Raw genomic sequence first — 25,016 nt, 5'->3', positions numbered from 1 at the left:
CACTTAATCCTTGGGCCTTTATGTGATTTTTTTTTCCTAGTGCTGAGGTAAAAAAGGTACAAAAAAGGGCTGGAGGTATCTGTTTGAAAAATATGCCAGCTGAAGCCATGAGGACTGGTATCATGAAACATACAAGCAGGAGTCAACCTGTATCTACTGCTAACAATGGTGACAGCAATGCAGCTGTCAAAAGTCTCATACATGAAGGTGAGTACTTACAAGTCCCATGTGAGAACCAGTGAGAAGATCATGATCAGGGGCATGCCATATTGAACAGACACTGCTGGGAAAAGTTAGCTTTGCCTAACTTAGGGAAAAGAATGCCTCACTATTTCAGAAGTACAAATGCTGGGTAAAGGAAGAGTCATAATTTAAATTTGGTAAGAGAAAAAAAACAAACAAAGCTTAATAACAGTCTGCATGCAAACACACAGAAAAGAAACTGCACAGAAAAGTACACCCAAGCAATACCCCAGAGATTTAACCTGAAACTCACCCAGTTCTGAGCCTCATGTAAAACCAAAAGGATAAATTGCACACAGGAAAAGAGTTTAAACATATATAGGCCTGAGCCTACAAAGCTATGTAGGCCTGAGCCTACAAGCTATCTCATGAAGATATGGACTCATCAGTGCCAAAAACCCAAAGGGTCGCGCTGGATGCACATATATGAAGGAGTGGACAAGTACAGTTTATGGAACAGGGAAAGGAGGCCTTTCCCTCACACTTAGTGACATGTGACTACATCTTTGCAAGAGTTCAAGCAAGTTGGCTTCCTTGTTTTTTAATAAAATAACTGCTTAGAAATTTTAAAAATGTATTATTATTATTAATAATCAAAAAGCATCAAAAAACAGTGCATGGTTCTGATCAGCACTTTCATCACATGACTTTATGGGATCTGAAATACTGCTGGTGATCAGTCAACAGTGACCTCAAGCTCAAAAAAGGGTCAACAGGGAAGAAATTTGGAAAATGGCCCTGGTGTAAATAGTATTTTTTTTAAAAAGAGAGGCTCTATGAATATTGTCACATGCTTTTAGTTAGCTCATGTTTCCTAGTAAACTATCATGGCATAACATAAGAGAAATCAGTTTTTACAACTGAGTCAGAGTGCTGTGTCAATGACAAATTAACATAACTTTAATGTGTTCCTTAACAGTCTAGAAAATTGCCTGGAAAGTAAATACTGTGCATATGTACTAACTCCACCTTACAATTCCTAGCACTGGTCCCATGATTTTATTATTCCAACAACACTGAAGTCCTCTGGATTACGGAATTATAATAACAGAAAAAAAGGGGGGGGAAACAAACAAACATAAACGCCTGTCTGGAAGACTCCATTTAAGATATAATTATTATGTGAAATCACAATGGCAAAATAATTGAAATGCATGGCTGTGAGGACCTTTTGATGATCTTACAAAATTGCTTTCACTATGCATTCATTGATGTGATGAATATTTTGTACCGCCAGAACTGTGTGTGCAGGGACTGCGTATCTGGATACAGTTATGCTCTGTATGTACATCAGTGTGCTGACAAACTGTAGCCTATCATATATGCCTATTAGCAATGGGCAAGTAGTAGCATTTTCTATGAAACTGTTGATAAAATCACCATGCATGGCAATGTTTTCAATAAACACTTGGAAAGTGTTTATTGAATGCTTTCCCTGTGCTTCCCTGCATTTGTACGTTAATCTTTTAGCATAGATTGATTTGTTTGTTAATACCTCAACACAAGAGATTACAAAAGGAACATATGGGGATAGCCATTAGAACTTCTATATTTTAGATATGAGAACAGATTGCTTGCACACCTAAACCTTCCAGAGTTGTTCCTTAGTCAGACAGTATCATTTGTATATATAAATACACACGCATTAATATATCTAAGAGGTATTTAACAACTTCTGTATTGAAATTAAGTTAAACAATGAAGAGTCATTCCAATATACCTCAAGACAGCATCCTAAGAACTCTTGTGACAGGGAATCCTCAACCTTCTTTTTTACATGAGTGAGGTCTTAACAGGTGGCTGTGGATCTTCATGGTCACCTGCCACTCTGGGGACAATACTCCCCACCCCCAATTCCAGATATCTAAGTAATGGTTACAGCAAATGTTTACACAAAATGCTGTTTTCAGAAAACACAACGCATTTGCTCCCAAATTTCAAGTTTGTATAGCAGGTGTAACAAAGAAAATGCATTATGAGCATGTTCTCCACACAATCAGAGAAGGGAAGACTACTGAATTGTTCAGAATTACTTAATTTTGAAAAGATCCATTTCCCAATTTAGCATTTAATGTAAGTGGAAGGAACTGCTTATGTGAATCAGTTAGCTCCTGAATGTAAGCATTATGATGCTCCCTCTTAATGTTGCATAAACTTACTCTTTTTCTTAACCCCATAAGAACTAATTGCAGAGAGATCTGCTAGCAACCACTATATTGTCACCTTACTGGAGAACAAAGACAACTTTGAACATTCAATTTGCGGGAGGCTGCATACGGTATGAGAAACAGGGTTATCAGTAGGTAAAAACCAGACTTGAGTTCCAACAATAGAAAGGACTTTTAAAAATTGATTATTAGGGTTTAAAGATGTCCTTAACTGCACCAAGTACTGGGTAACAAAGTTATCTAAAGCAGCTTGGGCAATACACTACATTTATAAAATGTTTTCTGTGTTATTATCTGCACTGACAGAGAAATATTTATGTAAAGATCCAATTGTTGGAATTTTGGCTTCTTTCTTTCTCTCTACTCTTTCAACTACTTCTAAAGCTCCAAAATGGCTATAAATAGACATATTTATGCACCTTCTGTCTCTCAGAAGTAGATCTGAAAACTTTGTGGTTCAAGCATGACGAATATAATGTTTGTAAGTTTGTGTAAACAGTATCAAAACAGATTATTGTATGCAGCCTCTTTAACCATAAAAATTCTTATAATTCACTATCTTTCATTTGAAGTTGTCCTAATTTTGCTGAGACAGAATCACAGGCCAGCCACAATATGCAGGCCATTAGCAGTTTTGAGTCAGGCAGGAGCTTAAGCTGTGAGGGGCAGAAGCCAAGGGCCACTGACCCAAGGGGGCTCTCAGGTGTATCCCATACCCATAAATGTCATCATACTCATTAACTGGGAAGTTTGCTGAGAACGGGGATTCTTTCTCCTCCTCTTCCTCTTAAGGGCTGCCATCCCTGGAGGGGCTTGCTTATCATTCTCCCAAGAACTGCTTTCCCATTTATTGTGACCACCAGCCCTTTGCAGGGATGAATATAACTTTCTGTATTTTCTACAGGCATTTGTGTTAGTTGGACTGTTCCATTAAAGGCATTCTCATTTCAACACACGTGCCTCCTCCCCTTTACCCAGTCCTCCTTCTTTGCTGGGGAGAGGTCGTAAGATGATAAGTCATAAGGAACAGCTGCTGTAGTTTAGCCCTCGATATGAGCTTAATATAGACAAAGTGTAATCACTGCATTGTACAAATAGGCAGAGTAATTTCATTTCTAAAACCAAATGATCCAATGGCAAGGAATGATTCAAAGGATCCAGCCATCTAGGCACTCAGCTCCCATTTCCACTTAGGACTCTGACATGGTCTGAGTTTTAAGTAGAAATGCGGGTGACTACCAGCCTCTTTACAGAAACCTACAGAGCCAAACTGCCAGTATCAATACCTCAGCATTCCAACCTGTTGTGGGCTTAATGGGCTATCAAGAAAGCTCTGTGTTATTTAAATGGCACAAACAGCCTTGTGCTATTTAAAATTCTGAATCTAATTTTGATGTTGTTATCTCATTGTCCTTCTAATTGATGGTGAGCTAGGGAATAAAATCAGGAACAGAGCTAAGTTAAAATGAGACTGTTGCTACAGACCCATGTGCTATAAAGATGCAGGGAACAAACAGGACACCCACTAGAAGCCAAATTTCCCTAAATATTTCATAAGATGCCCTTATTTTCCACAATAGCCTGGGTACTTCAGACACACTGCATCAAGATGACAGGATGAAACAAAGCCCCTCCCCATTAACTGCACAGACACAGAAAACATATCCTAGGCTTATCATCAAATAAACCCTGGTTTATTCTATGTATCATCCATCTGTTCTGCTGTCTTTTAATAATAATAATAATAATAAACCAGGTTGGAAGAGACCTTTAAGATCATTGCTTCCAACCCCTCAACCAATCCAACCCACCTAAACAACTAACCCATGGCACCAAGTCTCCTCCTGAACACCTTCAATGATGATGACTCCACCACCTCCCTGGGCAGCCCATTCCAATGGGCAATCACTCTTTCTGTATAGAACTTCTTCCTAACATCTAACCTAAACCTCCCCTGGTGCAGCCTGAGACTGTGTCCTCTTGTTCTGGTGCTGGTTGCCTGGGAGAAGAGACCAACATCCACCTGTCTACAACCTCCCCTCAGGTAGTTGTAGAGAGTAATAAGGTCACCCCTGAGTCTCCTCCTCTCTAAGCTAAGCAGCCCCAGCTCCCTCAGCCTCTCCTCATACAGCTTGTGCTCCAAACCCCTCACCAACTTTGTTGCCCTTCTCTGGACTCGTTCCAGCAAGTCAACATCCTTCCTAAACTGAGGGGCCCAGAACTGGACACAGTACTCGAGGTGTGGCCTAACCAGAGCAGTGTATAGGGGAAGAATGACCTCCCTGCTCCTGCTGGCCACACTGTTCTTGATGCAGGCCAGGATGCCTTTGGCCCTTTTGGCTGCCTGGGCACACTGCAGGCTCATGTTCAGCCTACCATCAACCAGTACCCCCAGGTCCCTCTCTGCCTGGCCGCTCTCCAGCCACTCTGACCCCAGCCTGTAGCTCTGCATGGGGTTGTTGTGGCCAATGTGCAGAACCCGGCACTTGGATGTGTTCAATCTCATGCCCTTGGACTCTGCCCTGTCAAGGTCCCTCTGCAGAGCCTCTCCACCCTCCAGCAGATCAACTCCTGCCCCCAGCTTGGTGTCGTCAGCAAATTTACTGATGATGGACTCAATGCCCTCATCCAGATCATCAATAAAGATGTTAAAGAGCACAGGGCCTAGCACTGATCCTTGGGGCACACCACTGTTTTGTCCCACCCAATACAAATGTTGTTTTTTTGTTTGTTTTTTTTTATGACTAGGCAACAGTCATTGGGATAAAAGGAGTACAATAAACAGAAGGAAAAAAGCTAGTTAGCATTTTCCTTGGATTTCCTGCATTTCCCAGACTGCACTCCACCTAGTCCTTGGGAAGATTCCAACACAGTAAGACAGTGTTCCTAGAGTGTTGTGCCATCTACTATGTATTATTCCTATATAAACCCAGCAGAACTCTTATGTGCTGACTACGGTTTGGGTTTTGGTTGTTGGTTTTGGTTTGTTTTTCAATGAGTTCATCTGGATGTCTTCTCTTATGTACAAGAAGAAAATGGATTCCTCTGCTCTTAAGGTTTGCTGTATTACACTTCAGTAATTTATTTACACTTACTGAGTAAAAAAGAAAACAGCTATCTAAAAAAAACTAATATAATCTTGATTACGTATTAGTTGTTAATAATTTATTTAAATTAAATACAAAAGTACTTGTATAGAAGAGACAGTGTTGACTTATGTGTACTGTAAGCACCACCTGTAATAACACAAAAACAGAGCAAAGATTTTACTCACCTAGCCAACCTGATCCAGAGTTGGGTATACACATATCTGTTTCAGCACTGGGCAACACAAATCCAACTACAAAAACTTCAACCCCATCAGCCATTAGGGCCATTCCCAAGACAAAGAACAGGGCCCACTGGAAACGACCATGGCCACATTCTTGTATTATCAGTTCATATTGCTGTGCTAGCTCTTCTTCATCAGCTTTCCTTTCTGTTTCCAGTTCGTGACGATCTTTATACTCATCACGCATAGGCTGACCTAAGGCCACCATGCCATCCTTTCCCTGCCCCATGCTGGGGATTCCCTGATACTCTCCTTCATAAATTTCATCATCTTCATCATGCCCTTCAGTTGCTTCACTTGATCCTTCATCATCGTTAGCTTCTGCACCGTAATTTCCTCCTTGGACATAGTAATCATCATCATCTTCTTCATCCTGAAATCGGTTGTAGGATCTCTGTGTGTAGCCGTCCTGAGCTTTGTCAACAGCTTTATTCACTTTTTTCACTGCTTGCCTCTTCACCTCTTTGGCAATATCTTTTGCGCCTTTCACTAACGTAGTTCTATCTCTGTATGTTTCATCCATCTTGTATTAAGTGATTGTTGTTATGCTGCAGAGACACCTGTGGAATACCTTCTACAACACCTGTTGCATGTAGGTCAACAGTAGAGAAAGCACAGGTAATGTGAAGCTGTAATATTCAACCTGCAAAATATGAGAAAAAAAGTTTATGTATTACTTCTTGTTAATTAGTTCTTCACATTCATATGGCATCACCAATTTTCACTTAAGCACTGGATGCCACAGTTCAAGGCACCAAATATACAAACCTGGGGTTTTTTTAGAGGTGCAACTTTCACAGATTAAAAGGATAAAATACTTTGAAGAGAAATGTAATACCTCTACGTATTTTTTCTGAATTACATTTATTACACTTTAGTCTTTCAATTAATACCAGGTTTTATTCTGACAGAAAGCAAGCAATTCGGTGCACTACATACCATACTGACTTTGTCTGCAATGTCCTTCCCCATCTGAACTCCCTGCTACATAATAAAAAGCTACAAATACTATCTTTTCTCTGAAGGAGTTACTTTGAAATACCTATCCTCTATTCAGCCTACCACTTAGACAAGTCTTGCAGGGAGTTAAAATTCCTGAGATCCGTACCAGTCTCTCAGAGTTGACTGAACTTGGCCAATATATTTACACTGCATTCACACTAAGTCTTAGCAATATCCAGTCCTACCCTAAACAAACATTATCACAAGTTGCTGGGTGGATGAAAGTGGTGGCACTTCTACACTATGAAGTTTTCTGTTTTCCAGTACCTAAGTCACAGACAGATACAGCCCTCTCTCCCCTGTCCATAATGATTTAGAGGCAACCTAGAGTACACAGCAACTTAATCACTGTGAGTCTGTTAGTCAGGCATGAGCTCATGTCAATCTAGCTGCAGTGCCATAACATTTTATGTTCTCCTTCCTGCTACACTGCTACATACCTTTCCAATGAGTCCAAGAGCAGTTTGGCTGAAGACTAACCATTCCCTTATTTTCTGAGCAGCTTTCAAGCATATCAGTAAGGCAATCTGCTCACCTGCACAATCACTAGGGGCGGTAGGCAGAAAGAAAGGGCAGTAACAAGCATCAGAGTGAGGAAAGAAATGAAAGATCCATTTTTGGCAACAGCTGAAATCAGTTACAAAACTGTGCCACTACTCATGTTTCTGAAGTTAAGAGGGACTGAATCTGGGCTCTGCAACAGGATTGAAGAAGACTTACCTCTGAGACAAAGCAGGCTATAATTTCCATAGTAGTGCTTTTAAGAAAACACTGCTTGCTTACAGCTTGGGAAAAGGTTATTTTTAACCATGATCATTTTAATTATCTATTCTGCATTACAACTTCAGAAAAAGCTGCAGCACTACAACTAGGGACACAGTGACAAGTAATGCAGTAGTAAGAGTAAATGGCTGGAAATTTCTTATGAAAATCTTATTCCTCTTGCTAAAGTAGTGTGAACTGCCCCCAGAGCTCCATGGGAGAACAACAGGGTAGTGCTTTGAGAAACTGTCCTTTACTTGTTTAATTGTAAAGGCTATTCCCATAAGTATATATCCAACACCAATTTTAAGACTGATACTGTTTTGAGAAACAGGAAGAATCACAGACTGCATTAGATAAACTAAGGACATGGTGTACTTCTGTTAAAACCAACCATAAAGTCACACAGATACACAGTCAATACAGCTTTGGAAGCTAAAAGATACTTCCCTAGCTTTTTACCTATAGTGAAAAATGTCTTTTAGTCCCTTCCTCTAAATTGTTTTCATGCACTCAAAGAAATCAGATGTGATGGCACTACTCAATGTAAACTGAAGCATTTACTGCAAGAGAAATGCAGCCTTAAAAAAAACACCCAGGATGTAATATTTATGATTGAAAACTGCGGCCTGATTTTAGGTACATGACGATCCTTCTAAGTAGGTCATCTTAGTGAATCTTTTATGATAAGGTAGCTTCCCTTTCTCTAACCACAGCTCCTCAATTTTCAAGGCATCCCCTAGAAATTATTCTCTGTGTACTGAATTACACATCTGATTCTGTTATCAGTGACTACAGATGCTACTAGCTGTTACTGAACATGTAATGTACAAAAGCATTCACTGGGTCTGCTGTATCCATTAATTCCAAGAACTTTCTGAGGGTTAATGATTACAAAGTGTTCCTATATTTTGACCAGTTCAGATCATTTTAGAGTGTGCATGAATCTTATTTAACCAAAACTCTGAATTATTCTAACTCCTAAATTACTGAAGGTATTGGATTTTGTTTGTTGTTTTTTTTTTCCAGCAAGTACAGTCTTCTTTCAATGATTTTTAGTTGTCAAATTTAATTTCACTGTAGGGTATGTCTGTGGAAGGCAGACAACAATTTAGGAATACTGAGTGAACATAAAGTCTGAATGCCAACACTGGCAAACCCGTGCTTTGCACTCCTATAGTGCATCCACCTCATGAGTTCAGCAGACTCTAAAAACACAAATTTGCAAAAGCAAATGTAGTTTATGATAGGCCAGGTATGTCAATAAGGAATTACAACTCTTTAACATCATAACTCTGCCATCAAAAACCTGCACATAGACCAAGCCAACTTTCTGTCTGGGCAGACAGAAAGATGTACTGAATATGAAACTAGAAAATTTACTTGCATAAGTTTCCAAGCAGCACCTCTAATTTGAAGACTTTTAAACAGCTCTTCTTTCTCAATGAACTGAAATCCCTATCTTAAGGATGATAAGAGGAATTATTTACAACCCATGCATGATAGCTCCCCACCCTTTTAATTATGTTGGGCTGATTGACTACAAGTAAGTAACTGAAAGGTCTGAATGAGAGAGGATTAATGACTACCTGAGTAGCATAAAACAGCAAAAGCACAGATAAGAGTCTAGCCACACACTTTTATTTTTTTTGTAGCAACTGTCTCACCCAGAAGCCTGCACACCTTCAGTGAACTAAACATTACATTCCTATTCAATTCCTTCAAAAAATTAAAAATGAAAAAAAATCTGAGGAAAATAGTGATTTCACCTGAAATAAAAATACTTTAAAAAAAAAATCATTCACATTATAGCATTGTAGGCAAGGAAGGACCATTAGAATTCTCTCCCAACACTATGGTTTTAATTTGCACTTTGAACACCATTCCATGCTTACTGCTGGCCTTCCAAATGCCGCACCTCAAGTCCTGTGTCCAGTTCTGGGCCCCTCAGTTTAGGAAGGAGGTTGACTTGCTGGAACAAGTCCAGAGAAGGGCAACAAAGTTGGTGAGGGGTTTGGAACACAAGCCCTGTGAGGAGAGGCTGAGGGAGCTGGGGTTGCTTAGCCTGGAGAAGAGGAGACTCAGGGGGGACCTTATTACTCTCTACAACTACCTGAAGGGAGGTTGCAGACAGGCGGAGGTTGGTCTCTTCTCCCAGGCAGCCAGTACCAGAACAAGAGGACACAGTCTCAGGCTGCACCAGGGAAGGTTTAGGTTGGATGCTAGGAAAAAATTCTATACAGGGAGAGTGATTGCCCATTGGAATGGGCTGCCTGGGGAGGTGGTGGAGTCGCCATCATTGAAGGTGTTCAGGAGGAGACTTGATGGGGTGCTTGGTGCCATGGTTTAGTTGTTTATGTGGGTTGGATTGGTTGATGGGTTGGACGCGATGATCTTGAAGGTCTCTTCCAATCTGGTTTATTCTATGTATTCTATTCTATTTCCAGCATCAACATATTCAATAAATATTGACAAGAATTAAGTAAGGAGAAATCTAAATCTCTTCAGTAGAAGTTAATGACATTGCACACCACACCCAAACTACCTGCAATGAGTACCCAAATCTTGGAAAAGTTGGAATGTCATAATTTTCAAAACTTTCATTTTAACCAAACATACCTAAACATATCAAAACCTCACTTTCTTCATCAGGGTACGAGCATCACACATTTTGTACTTTTCAGTTGTCAAGGATCACAGTGAAAATAATCAGACTGCATTTCAGCAGTTGGACAAGCAAGTTATCATTGCTTAACACTGCCAATCAAATAAGTAAGCACCAAACCCACACCAACCAGCACTTGTTGCTGCATAGAAAGCAGGCAAGAGTATCCTATGAAAGTAAAGGGCCACTAGCTGTCAGGAATAGTTCTATTGCAAAAGATGACAGAAAATTAATTCAGCTGACAATGGACAAGACAGATAGGAAACCTGAGAATAGGTATCTAGAAGCATGTATTTTAAAAATGCTGAAACTGAAGTTCTAAGAACAACAGCCAAGGAGTTGTACACTGGAATAAAATTATGTATTACTGCATCATATAAAGTCTCCAGGGAATAAAACATTCAAATGCAACAGAACAAGCCTCAGTTGACTTGTGCAGCCATTTCTGAAACTGTTCTTCACAAATCTGTGATGCACAGGTACTATGGAACAGCAACTACACAAATACTAGAGAGATGCCACAGAAACAGGCTGGAGCTTAGGGAACACATGGGAATGTTGAAAGGCATCTTGTAGGTCTTTTCATTTTTATTTTTTTCTGGAATAAAATAGGCATTCTTTACACTTCAGAAGAATACAGCATCACTGTGAAAACTTTCCAAAAATAATCAGCTTTTCATGCTGCGGGCCTTCTGCCAGGGCCAGCAGTTTCTGCACCTACAGAATCAGAGTCCCAAGTCTCTTCTCAGTTCTGACCTAATAGAGTCTGCCAACTTTTTCCTTCTCTGATGCTGGTTTATATTGGTCTCCTCGTGGGCAATCAGCTGTTGTGGCCAATAAATCTTGGTAAAAGAGTAGTGGTTGCCTGGCATAATGTTAAAGATATGTAACGACCTGATTTTCAACCCATATTGGCTTCCAGGCGTTTTGCTATTCATTTAAACCACATATTCTTTCTAATACTTGATACTTTTTAGTGTTTGTAACAAGATATAAAAAGTTGGAACACAAAATCCTGGTTTTACAGTTCCATAGTCCTTGTTTCCTAAATATTTTATTTTGCTACATTTTCAGCATGGCAACTGCTGAATTTGCTACTTCAATTTTCTCTGTTTCACATTAGGCAGATGCTAGTTCTGAGAATCTCAAACATGGGTGTTAGTTTGTTCCTCCTTCAGTGAAAGATGTTTGCATTGTCTATGCAGAGCCAAAAAAAAAAAGTAACAAACTTACACTGTGCTTTCTGCGACTGAAAGCCCATTTCCCCACTGGAATGCAGCCAGCATCCTTGCCAAAATATCTTGTGAAAATAGATAAATAATAAAACCCTGAATGACATACTAAGCTTTTCTGGTGAGTGACTGGTTTAGCTGTGGGAATCTGAGAAGAAACTGGGCATTCATCAACTTAACCTAAATAATGAGAAGTAAAAAGGAAAAATTCCAGGTATAGTAAAATTAAATGAGCCTGGCTGGAAAACATGAAATACATCAGTGAGTCTAGCTAAAAGAAAAAAATGTGTATATATGCATACATACATATACATGTCTCAATATATGCATATAATTAATATGTTATGTATCTAATTAGTAACAACATTGAATGGAAATCACTTAATTCAGAAATACAGTCAAAAAAAGAAACACTTGGGCTTGGTGGCTGTATTGGGTTTGTGTGGCAAAATTTTGGGATTGTTGAGGGTTACAGGGGTGACTTCCATGAAAAGCTGCTGAAAGCTTCTTCCATATCTGACAGAGCCAACACCAGCAACCTCCAACACACTGCTGGCCAAGGCTTGAGCTCATGACTGATGGTGGGAGCACTTCTGCAATAGTTAAGAAAGAGGAAATAAAATCTGCAAAATGCCAGCTGGAAGAGAGGAATGAGAATATGCAAAACAACTCTGCACATACCAAGGCTAGCAAAGGAGGGAGAGAAGGCACCAGAGCAGAGATACTCCTGCAGCCTTTGGTAAAGACCATGGCGAGGTAGGCTGTTCTTCTGCAGCTCCTGAAGGTTAACAGTGGAGAAGATATCCACTTGGAGCCCATGGAGGATCCTATGATGGAGGAGGTGGCTGCACCCAAATAAGACCATGACCCCATGGGAAACCTATGCTGAAGAGGCTCCTGGCAGGACCTGTGTACCTGTTTTTCCTTCTTCCCTTAATTGACTGCCAGGGCACCAAGTACCTCAACAGGCCTTTATCACCCTGCCCAGTTTCACCTGGGACCCCTCCCAGATACTCATGTTCTCTGCCATGGACACATTCTCTCTTTAATCTCAGACCTGGGCACCACAAACCTGCCTAAGGTATACCACAGGGTACTTTTATTCTGTCTCTTCCTGTTCCTGAATCACAGGCTGGATTTCCATGACTAATCTTGGACTGCCTCATTATGCCCAATCAGGCTGTTGATGGAAAGCTGTTGCTCTTACCATCTCTGTACCCTGTCCAAGGACTGTGTCTTATCACTGAAGTTGCTGTCCTGTCCTCTAGTGAAGACTCCCCTCAGCTCCTGCCTTCTCTTTCCTCCTGGAGCAGTCTTATGATTGCTACTCCCTGGCAGCTTTCACAAAGCCTGAAGCCTCAGCTTAAATAGAGCTACTGGACCAGCAGGCAGCATGTGTTCATGTGAGAATTCTCAGTGAGGTTCATCAGAGCAAACAAGGTCTATTGAAGAATTCAGCGTCCTCACAAAGACTGAGGATATGTTCTGATATGCCAACTATTCTTAGGACTTTGAAAGCTCATTTAAAAAGACAGTGAGACTACTGCCAACTTCTTACCTCCACTGGAAAATCTGAAGTTGCCTCTAGTTGTGGCCAGCAGGAGCAGGGAAGTCATTCTGACCCCTGTACTCAGCACTGGTTAGGCCACACCTTCAGTACTGTGTCCTGTTCTGGGCCCCTCAGCTTAGGGAAGATGTTGACTTGCTGGAGCATGTCCAGAGAAGAGCAACAAAGCTGGGGAGGGGTTTGGAGCACAAGCCCTACGAGGAGAGGCTCTCTACAACTACCTGAAGGGAGGTGGTACACAGGTGGGGACTGGTGTCTTCTCCCAGGCAAGCAGCCCCAGAACAAGAGGACAGAGTCTCAAGCTGCTCCAGGGGTAGTTTAGACAGGATGTTAGGAAGAAGTTCTTCACAGAAAGAGTGATTGGTCATTGAAAAGTGCTGCCAAGGGAGGTGGTGGAGTCACCATCACTGGAGGTGTTTAAGAGGAGACTTGGTGAGGCACTTGGTGCCATGGTTTAGTTGATTAGATAGTTGATTAGTTGGATGATAGGTTGGACTTGATGATCTCGAAGGTCTCTTCCAACCTGGTTAATTCTATTCTATTCTATTCTATTCTATTCTATTCTATTCTATTCTATGCTATGCTATGCTATGCTATGCTATGCTATGCTATTCTATGCTATTCAAATTGCTTCCACTCTAGTCCTTATATATGCTAGAATAGATCCTGCTTGGATAATATTTCTAATATGCTATTTGAGTGACAGCACTGAAAATCATAGAATCGTAGAATCAGTAAGGTTGGAAAAGACCTGAGAGATCGAGTCCAACATGTCACCCAACACACCTCATGATTAACTAAGCCATGGCTTCAAGTGCCACATCCAATCCCCTCTTGAACACTTCCCGAGACAGTGACTCCACCACCTTCCTGGGCAGCACATTCCAATGGCCAGCAACTCTTTCTGTGAAGAACTTTGTCCTCACCTCCAGCCTAAACTTCCCCTGCCGCAGCTTGAGACTGTGTCCTCTAAATCAAACCTGCGGCTGCCAAGCACAGCAGTGTTGCAAAGATTCTTTTTTTTCAGCCTTCTATTCTGTCAAGGGTTTATTTCAGTAATATTTTTCCCCTTGTGTATTTGCTCAGGATGTAAAAAAATGAGGAATTGCTATAAATTCACCATTCCAGGCAACGTTAAAAGTTATGCAGAATTTTGAATTGTTTCTTACATGTTTGTAGCACGCAGTTCTAGTAAGCTGCTAGAGATAATCACTGTATTAAAGGTGGTATGTGTTCATTCCAAATCCCACTGGCTTCAGTGTGAATATTTTAATTAATTTTAATCCAGTCCCAAATGTTCATCCTTAAGGTTCATTGCAAATAGCCTTTTCAGACTTGAAAGTGTGATGTTGCTTCATGTGGCAGAACAGAAAAATGAGATCACAGACAGATAACAGAGGCTTGATGCTAGAACTGTCAGTTCAGCAGTTGAAATGCAGTGTTTGTTCCCCACATCTCACCAGAAAGAACTAAGCCAGAGTCTGTTTGTAGACTTGGCTTGCTACATATGCCAAAAGTGAGCTTCCTGCTAGGCATTTTGATAACAGCTATGAGTGATTGCTAAATAAAAGTATTGTCACATTTTCCAATGTGTGTCTTTTTCTGGCTGTTACCAGTGCTCTTCTGGGCTGAAGGGTTTTTTTAACACAACAGGCTTCAGTTTTTGAGTATACTTCCAAATGCATAAAGCAATGTTCAACCTTTTGGATTTTAGAATAGAATAGAGTAGAGTAGAGTAGAGTAGAGTAGAGTAGAGTAGAGTAGAGTAGAATAGAATAGAATAGAATAGAATAGAATAGAATAGAATAGAATAGAATAGAATAGAATAGAATAGAATAGAATAGAATAGAATAGAATAGAATTAAACAGGTTGGAAAAAGACCTTCGAGATCATCAAGTCCAACCCATCACCCAACACCATCTAATCACTCTGCCCATCTGTCCAGCCATTTTCTGAAGAGGGTGGTGTCAAAAGTCTTCTGTTGGTTAAGTCCTAGATTTGGAGGAAGCAGTGAAAAACTGTTAACCTCACAGTTCTGAAGGCAGAACATGTTACTGCTGCTAGTTGCTGAGACTGAATATATGAATTCTTTTCCTTTCTTAATTCACATTAAAAAGATTTTCATGAAAAGTCACCAGAATAAAAATATGGGGTAGGGAGAAGTCAAACGTATTCCTTAGAGACTGAAAAATGAGTAACAGGTGCTTAATAACGCAAAAAACTTTCTGCCAGCAGGACTTGCTTATTATAGCAATGTAGACTGTAGCACATAGGAACTACAGTCATTTTAATGGTTTTCTTCTAACCCTCAAATTTCAATAGAATTAGATAAATCAAACCATTAAGAGAGAGTATACACAGCAGTCTTGTTTAATTTTTGATGTTACCTCTATGTTTTAGGAAAGTGAAAAAGAAGTCAAGAATACTTGTGACAAAAATAAAATAAAATAAAATATATAGTCTGGTAATTCCCTGGGGTCTAAGCTTAGACTGGCTCAATCCCATACACTAAGAGGTAAGAATTAGTTAAACTTTTCACCAACATAATCTTTGCTAAGCTTACAGCAACAATGTTCTTGATCTCTTGACACTGCAAAGGACAGTGAGGTACCATCCCAGCCTGGCTGTGTTCTGAAGTAATTTTTCTCTTGAATTTGTCTCCAACCCAATTAATCATTATCTCTGTTTTGCACCCTGGCTCTTTAGTGGTACTGCCCTTGAGGAAAACCAGTCATGGCTCTTCAGCAGGTCACTGAGTACAAAAGCCTGCCAAGTTCACATGTGCTTTACTTATAACTAAAGATACTACTTCTGTTAGCAAATCAATGAAGCAATGTCATGCCAGTAGTGTCCCCTGAATGCCACTACCCCTTTGGAACCACCTTAGTTACACACACTCACAAAGCATGTTGAAGGACCATTGGTCACACTTCGCAGGTTCCTCCATTCTCATTTACCCTCATAGTTGAGTAGCAAACTGTTTAAGTATTCCACATTACTAATGACCATTTATAAGCATTTAAATTTTTTAATATTCAGATGTGGTTTATTATTATCATCACTTCTTTTATTCAAAAGAAACATTTATGCCACCAGTACCAACTGACTAGTGAAGGAAATACATGTTATGCTCCAAGCAGGTTTCTTGCCTATTCTGTGTCTACAGGAGTCTGAAAAAAGTATAAGAAACCACTTACTAGTGTGTGTAGAGTTATATGTCTGAAGTAGGTAAAATAAACTATAAATTAAGTCCCAATAAAACACAGCAGCAGAGCTATAAAAGTAATTTTCTTTTTCCAGCAAAATGAGAGGGGGGAAAAACCCCACATCATAAAAGTTTAAATTTAATAAACAAAGCAATTTTAGAAAATAAATTCTTCATCAGCCAATTAGATCTCAATTACAGCTTACAATTAGCTTTTTAAAAGCATCACATTGTGATGGCCTCAGGATATACAACATATTGATTAAGTGCGTAGTTCCTTGAATGTATATCAGCTTTCACTGAAAATATTTTTGCACCTTGTACAGTTGACACTGTTCAGTGCTTGCACCCCTAGAGTAAGGGACATTCCTGTTAAGGAAAGGCAGGTTTTAATTTAACCAAAATATTAACAGGGGTTTGAATCAATCTGGTTTTTCCATCCACTGCATGTATGCTCTTCCTCTCCTCACCCTTCCACAGCTTTCAGTGATGCAGCTCACACAAAGTATGTAATGCTTCCATTCTATGCTGGTAAAGCATTATTAAACCAGCAGGTTAACAAGTATTTCCAGCAGCTGTTTGGAACTCTTTAAAAAAATGCATGTTTACAGAGATCTTATGAAGTACAGCAACATTTGCCTCTGTGTCAACCCTATTCTAGTGAGGCCATAAAATTTCTCAGAGTTTTTTGAATTAAAATAGCTTCCTAATTAAAAATGCACATTACTAGAATATTAAAGACCAAAGGCATCATAGAATTACTACTTCCACTGTTTTAGAATATTAGATAAAATGTCATTGAATATTTCAACAAAATCCACAGTTAAAAGAACATTGCAGCATAGAGTTCAGACAGTGAAATGTTACATGACCTTGGGATGTCCCTTCCAACTCCTACCATTCTGTGATTCTATGATACTTCTGCTGACAGAAATTAGTTTTCCCAATCACAGGAGTGGAGGAAGGCAGTGTTTTGGAACCTGTAGCTCTCTCCTTTTCCTAAATATTGAAATACAGGCATATATAATGGCTCCCATTCATTTCATGTGTAACAGGTAAAATATAAAACAAGTTCTCCCAACTAAGAAAAAAATAAATTACCAAATAACCAGAAATAAAATAGATCCAAAAGCACAATATGAATTTAATAAAGAGTCATTAACATTTGACTGAAAAAGCTTTAACTGGTAAGACAGTTCCGTTCTTACCCATGGGCTATCCATGGGCTAAGACTCTGGAGGGTAAAGGAACCCAAGAAAGTTGGCTAATTTTTAAATGCCACTTCCTCCAAGCCCAAGATAGGTGCGCTCCCATGCATAAAAGGTTGGGTAGATGTGTCAGGAGACCTGCATGGATGAGCAAGGAGCTTCTGAAGGAAATCTCATGGAAGAAAGAAAATGACAGTTCATGGAAGAAAAGACTTGTCACTTGGGAGAACTATACAGAAGTTGTCAGGTGGGCAGCAAGGAAGGCCAAGGGCCTCTTACAACTAAAGCTGGCCAAGGAAGTACAAGAGAACAAGAAGGCTTCTTCAAATGTATCAGTAGGGAAAGCAAGAATAAGGAAAATATGGGCCCACTGCTGAACAAGGAGGCAGCCCTGATAACCGAGGATGCAGAGAAGGCAGAATTGATAAATACCTTCTTTGCTACAGACTTTACTCCTAAAACCAACCTGTGAACTCCAGACCCTGAATGATGGAGAGGCAGCCGGGAGGGGGAAGACTCTCCACTAGTCAATGAAGACTGGGTTTGGGATCAGTTACACAAAGTGAATATACACAGGTCTGCAGGCCCTGATGAGATGCACCCAAGAGTGTTGAGAGAGCTGCCTGATGTTGTTGCTCTCTCCATCATTTTTGCAAAATCCTGGCAGATAGGAGAGGTGCCTGAGGACTGGAGGAGAGCCAATGTCACTTCAGTCTTTAAAAAGGGCAAGAAAGGGGTTCTAGGAAACTACAGACCAGTGAGCCTCACCTCCATTCCTGGAAAAACAATGGAGTGGCTCATTCTGGAGGTCTTTTCTAGGGACTTGGAAGAAGAAGAAGGTTACACCCATCCTAGGGAAGTAAGGCTCTCTCAATCCAACCCGAGGATGGATATAACCCATCACAGTCACCCAGCACAGAAGGTTATCAGGAGTAGTCAGCATGGATTTACCAAGGGGAAATCATGCTTGACTAACCTGATAGCATTCTATGATGTCATAACTGAATGGGTAGATGCAGGGAGACCAGTAGATTTAGTCTACCTTGACCAGTTCAGTTTAGGAGGTGATATGCTGGAGAGTAGCCCCTGGTGGATAACAAGTTATCCATGGGGCAGCAATGCACCCTTGTGGCCGAGAAGGCCAATGAGATCCTGGGGTGCATTAAGAAGACAGTCCAACAGATCAAGGGAGACTCTCTTCCCCCTCTACTCTGCCCTAGTGAGGTCTCACTTAGAATATTGTGTCCAGTTCTGGGCTCCCTAGATCAGCAGGAACAGGGATCTACTCAAGAGAGCTCAACAGAGGGCGACAATGACGATAGAGCTTGTGAAGAAATGCTGCGAGACCTGGAGCTTTTTAGTCTGGAGAGAAGACTGAATAGGGATCTAATAAATGTATATAAATATATGAGGGCTGTGTGTCAAGAAGGAAGGGATAGCCTCTTCTCACTGGTACCCTATGACAAGGGGCAATGGATGTAAAGTACAGCACTGGAACAGGCTCCCCAGAGAGACTGTGGAGACTCCTTCTCTGGAGAATTTCAAGACCTGTCTGGATGCACTCCTGTGTATGACATGCACTGGATTACATGGTCCTGCTCTGGCATGGGGGCTGGACCTCCAGAGGGCTCTTCCAACTCCTAACATCTTGTGATCCTGTGATCCATCTCCTGGGAGAGATGTAAAATGAACAACCATTTGCCACAAGATTTCCATTTTATCAGCCAAGTGGTCTTACTTTTCAAGAACTTATGGAAAACAAAGTAATGCATATAAACAGCCCTACTGCAAGAAATTATATTATAAATATTAGAACAGCAATGTAGTTCTCTACCCTTCTCTGGGATAAGAGCTAAGTACATAAACTACCAAACAATACTGCTTTATAGGAGAAAAATGATGGGGGCTGGAGGGAACAGCCACCACTAGATGGTTTTTAGGAAAGACATTTTTGTGTTTTGAATTCTCACAATCTACTTCTCTACAACACTGGCCATAGAACTATTAAAAGTGAGTACTAGTGAAAATTAAATGGTGCCTCTAACTGCATTCTTTTTAGGATTAGCAACATGAAAAAATCTAAAGGAAAATATGCCACAGCTTTTGCACAGCAACCCAGAATGCAAAACCCCTTATGTGTTTTCAAGTAAAAGAAGGAATTAACTATGCTTGTCAGACATGAAATTTTGTATTGCAGGTAAACTATGTAGCTCATGAGCAAGCAATAGGACAAAATATCTAAGATAACTTAAAAAAAAAAAAAGCTCTACAGTCTCCACGGGATTAGCCCCCATGCAAGGAGGTTTATTCAAGATATTAGATTATTTCAGCCTTAAAATTACTAAATTTAACTCCACTCAGATCCTCTATATGCACTCCAAAGTACAGCTCCATAGGAAGAGAAAGGTGGCTAGAAAGTCAAGTTATGACTGTTAGGAGCTGACACTATGAGATACTGCATCTCCATAAACAAATAGAGAAAAAAATGATTCGCAGTTCTGTACTTTGGCCCTTTAATAACAGAACAAATAACCTCATTTATCAGCTAAACAAATTTTTTGATCAATTTTTTGATCTTGATTCTGTCTCTCAGTCTACACCAGTACAGAATTTCTAGCCAAATAAGAGAGATTTTACAGAATACTGTTTAACAGGATGGAGTATTTTGTTGTTGGTAATCAAATCCCCTCTTGGATCATATTTCTCCATTCCTAGGTGTACACCTTCTAAATGTGTAAGCAACTATAAAAAGACATCCTGATCTTGACTAGATACTACTATTCTGATGTGAGCAGAATGGCTCATAGGAGAGGGAGAAGGAATTTCATGATTAACTAGCAGTAGTACATGGTCTTTACACCAGTAGTCCCCAAAGTAAGTAGTATCACAGAATAATAGAGGTGTGAAGAGATTTTTGCAGGTCTTACACTCTAGCCTCCTGCTGAAGGCCAGGCTAGCCTCAAACTAGACCAGGTTGCCTAGGTCATAACCAGGCAAGTTCTGAGCATCTCAAGGACAGAGATGCCACATCATTCCTGTGCACCTTCTCTAGTATTTTGTGACCCACACAGTGAAGAATTTCTCCCTTGTTCAAGTCTTGTTCAAATTTCCATTCCCCTTCCTAACTCTGTCTTCTTTCTAATCACTCATTAGATAACGGAAAGAAACAATTAGATCTCCCCATCTTCCTTTGGCTTTCTCTTCCCAGCTGACGAAACCCAAAGTCTCTTGCTATGCTTCCTGCGCCCCAAGCACTTGCTAGACTGTCTGCCAGGGTCTTCCCTCACTGGGTGGAAACTGTAATTGTTCTGTTGTGAACAACTCTACATGGACTAAGGACTAGAGAAGCCTAGAAGATTTAGCAAACATTTTCTTCCTATTGCTATTGGAATAGCATACGTTCCTTAAAATACTAAGTGGGATGGCATGCACATTTCAGGTTATACCCTTGAGTTACTCAAATTTCATCAAATATACACAATAAAATGACTCTTTGGTGATTTCTATGAGCAACATTTATTCTAGAGAGCAGTCATACCACTAAACAGTTTAAATAAATTGATTTGTAATAGCCAAATATTAGAAAAGTTACTATAAAGTCATAGAAAGTTTTAAGCTTTGTGGGAGAAAGAACATCAAACAGGAGGGAATTCAGTTATCTTTCCAGGAAAGGTGGTGAGCCAGATAGGAGAAATAACCACTGCTTACAAGTTTTACAAATGTCAATCCCAGACAGGGACTTGAGAAACATATCTGGACTTTTCACTAATTGAAATACACTAATTGTGTATTTCAAGTGATTGACAAGTGAAGAATAACTCTGATACAACAGAAGAAGGCACCCTGAATGGTTTAATTTTCATTTGACCCCTAGTCACTTCAGTCAAAAGCTGTCTCAGAGGAACTCTGAGTTTTCTTTTTAATGCTTTACTTTTATTGGTTGTTCATTTTGTAATCAAAAAAAGCTCACTGTTTTAACCATTGAACAACCATGAACTGAAAAATAATTTCCACAAGTGTCTTCATTTCTGCAAAGGAATGTGGTCCAAAACAAGCATCACTCCAGACAAAACTACCTTCAGGGCAAGGCATCCTGTACCAAACCAAAAGGGTTGTTTTTAAACTGCTAATGACTAGGGCCACATCTTGGATGGGTACTTTCTTCATAGACAGCCAGGGTCATGGACAAACAGTAGACAGTGAAGTTGTAACTCCAGCAAATACCACATGAGATGGTTATGTTCTGTTGGTTTTGATTTTAGCTGTCACATAAGGTTCTTAAGGCAGAAGCAAGCTCACTTCCATATGGACCTTACAAATAATGGTCTTTGACAAGAATTTGGTTTAGTCAATTAGCACCCATTTTCTAAACACCCACTTGCTAAAATGTGTTTGGACAACTGGCTAGTGGTTCTCTGGTTTGGTTTTCCCCCACCATCCAGTAGTTTTTCTGAGCAGATGCACAGAACCACTCTGATGGCACTACCTTTTAATCTCGAGGACTTTGCATTTATTTGGCGGTTCAAGGTGTACAAGGATTGATACCTTAATTAGTTTTTAAAATACAGGTTTCTATTCAACTGGAATATGTCTTCTAGTGAGAGAATTTCCAGTCTCTGAAAATCAGGCCATGATGTTTACAGTTATGAGCCTAAATATTTCTGTTTAGAAAAAAGTTTAATGAGTGTGTCTATGGAGAAGACGTCTCATATCTTTAACACAACATACTAAGCAAAATTTTTAAGAGTTTTCCAGTTAATAGTTGCTTGGACTCTGCCAGGTTCAGATGCAAAACGAACATGGAATTCTATCTGAAGAAACAAAACTTAAACAAACTTGAATTCATTTTAGCAGAAAATTGATAGATGTTCCTGTATGGAGCCCATCACAACACCCCGTTTGTTTTCTCAGAAAAGGATGCTCCTTTTCCATGTCCATGGTGGCTTTTTTATTTTTTCCTTTTTAGGGTTTCATTTGAAGGCAAGAGGATTTAAAAGGAATTAGTATTCCAGATAACTGAACCAAAGAAATTATCAATATGCGGGCTGAATTTTTACAGCATTGGTCTTTGTCCTACCCATCTTAGAAAGCCCTATAGAGCCTATTAAACTTGCGAATCTACATGGTGGCTTAGAACACCAAAGAATGCACCTAAATTGTACACTTGCTGTTGCCTGTAAGTACTAGAAACAGGCAAACGTAGTGAGAATTCCTCATTTAGATTGTGTATACTAACACTAAATAACTGGAATACTGTGAAACATTTATTCTTCTGATTAATCACTTCATAGAAGGGTTATTCTATAAGGAAAAGCTTTTGATCTGAATTTAACATGTAAACAGTCAGATTATGCAACAGACAAGAGCACCATTTCAGAAATTCTAGTAAGGCTAGATGAGACCATGATGATAAATGGAACTGACATGATGGCATTAACTAGAAAAACACTATTCTTAAAAATATTTGAGAGTTAAAAATATTTGAGAGAGTTAAAAATATTTGAGAGTTTCATATATAGCACTGATCTTCCTACCAGTTCTTGTGACATTACTGACACAATATACGTAGCTTTGGTTTTTCATGCTCTTCTCTCCTGGGTTTACTTTAGATTCATGCAGGAACACAACCCTCTAAGTCACAGGATATGCAGGGGAAATCTGTGAGAGCAGTTATACATAAAATAGTGTGCAATGCATAAAATATATGGGAAAGGGCTTTTATCTACTTTAAAAGACACTTTTCCTTTGGCCATTTTCATCTTTAGCCTATTTAGGCATAATAACTACAAAAGGATTAAAAGGTACATTCAGAAAATGAAGAGGGCTTTCTCTTTAAAGCTGCAGGTATGCATTTACAACCTGTGTAAGGTTTTATAAAGAAGCTATACACTGACAAAGAAGATACATCTTTTTTTTTTTTTTTCTTCTAATAGTACTGAAATCCACATCCATCTGAATTTTTCCATGGTAATTAATATAAGAATATCTGAAAAGACCAACCATGAAGGTTCTATGGAAATACACGTTTAAGGTATCTCCAAATGCATGAGAACCTAGAAGGATACATGCTTTCTGGTCAAATGTTTATGTACTTATCTATGTAGTTAAGACTACTTAGAATCAAAGAGAAAATAATTACCTGAGACCAAAATATCAATGCCTTATATAATCCTTTTTCTCCAACAAACCCTATAGACTAGCAGATTCTAAGCCAAATTCCCATTGAATGCAATTCCATTCAATTCATTTGAATTACAGTGGAGTGTACAGGGACCTAAACTAGTCAATATGTGTATGTATGTAGATCTGTAATAATCTTTGGCATCCCTCCTTTCACAACAGAGGAGAAGTAGCTTTTGGAAGACATCTTTTTTAACTGACACTTGAATCCCTGCATAATACCTGGTAGCTCAGGAGGCCACTTATTATGCTATTTATAGGCAGTCACCTCTCGAAATATTTTTTATGGTTTACCACACTTCAAAAATCATCCAGAATAACATCTTTCTAAAAGATAATGAGAAACGTTTTCTACCATAAAATCTGTATCAATGCCACTATCTTGGCAAAGGAACCCCATTTTATTTTATGCTGCTGTAATTGTGTACCCTGTGGTAATGAAGGATAACCACATCCTGGAAGGCATTAGCAAGCATTTTACATGGAGTAATTATTACCTTCTGCTTGTAAAGCCACATCTAGATTATTATGTCCAATTTCTCTCCCCTACCAACACTTAGTTAAATGGAATAACTTCTTCATGATGAGGTCAGTGAAGCACAAGAACGGTTCCACAAAGAAGCTTTGTGGTTCCCACTGCTGGAGATACTAGAATTCCTGAGCAACCCTATCTAACTATGAAAGCTGACCCTGCTTTACAAGGGTACCGGATGAAATGACTTCAAGGAGTTCCTTCAAACATACACTATTCCATTATTCTTTTCCATTGCAACAGTGTTGTGCAGACACCTTCTTGCAAATTTTGAACTAATTGACTTTCAATGAAGAGCAATCTATCTGTATCACAGTACATACCGCACGATAACCTCAAGCATGTCTGTGGCTCATTCAGAACATCATATCATACTGGTGTATTAGACTGTAATGGAAACTTGCTACTCTTCATTACGTCTACAGTATACTGCAGCTAAGGATGAGATGGCATATTGTGGGAACAGCAGACTCCATCTGCATAGCTGACACTCCCACAAGCCTTAATACTCCTCCTATTTTTAATTTCTTTTCCTGGGATTTTTTTCTTTTTCTTTTATGGGGTTTCCAGTGCAGCAATGAGTGTGTGTTATCTACATGTCTCAGAACAGTAAGTGCATTTCTCTCCAACACTTTGCCTAATACCAGAACTGGATTTGTTTAACAAAGCTGAGGTGAAATAAGAGTGAGTTATTTGAAAATAATTTGCTGCTCCCACACCAAGTAAGAATGTTAAAAGGAAGGTGAATCCAGTGTCAGTGCTGTCTGTGCACTGGGTACACATGAAGAGAGGCAGCTAGTCCTGCTCATGGAAAGTGATGTCTAGACAACAAGAATAACACCGTCCAAAAGCAAAAGGCACCATCTGCACAGATACATGCCAATATGGAAAGCAAAAGGTCAAGACACATGAAATGTTGA

General features: G+C 39.6%; 1 protein-coding gene across 1 annotated transcript in view; it reads right to left on the bottom strand.

The window, feature by feature from the left end:
• Positions 1–25,016, bottom strand: part of SV2C (synaptic vesicle glycoprotein 2C) — a 130,095-nt gene that overhangs the window by 99,430 nt on the left and 5,649 nt on the right. Inside the window, exon 2 of the mRNA XM_054178798.1 lies at positions 5,686–6,385. Coding sequence (XP_054034773.1) covers positions 5,686–6,265 — 580 coding nt within the window. The 5' untranslated portion in view covers positions 6,266–6,385. The remainder of the gene's footprint in view (positions 1–5,685; positions 6,386–25,016) is intronic.

The sequence above is a fragment of the Dryobates pubescens genome, chromosome Z, assembly GCF_014839835.1.
Source record: "Dryobates pubescens isolate bDryPub1 chromosome Z, bDryPub1.pri, whole genome shotgun sequence".
Classification (NCBI taxonomy): Eukaryota; Metazoa; Chordata; class Aves; order Piciformes; family Picidae; genus Dryobates; species Dryobates pubescens.
This window is presented reverse-complemented; position numbering and strand designations above follow the sequence as displayed.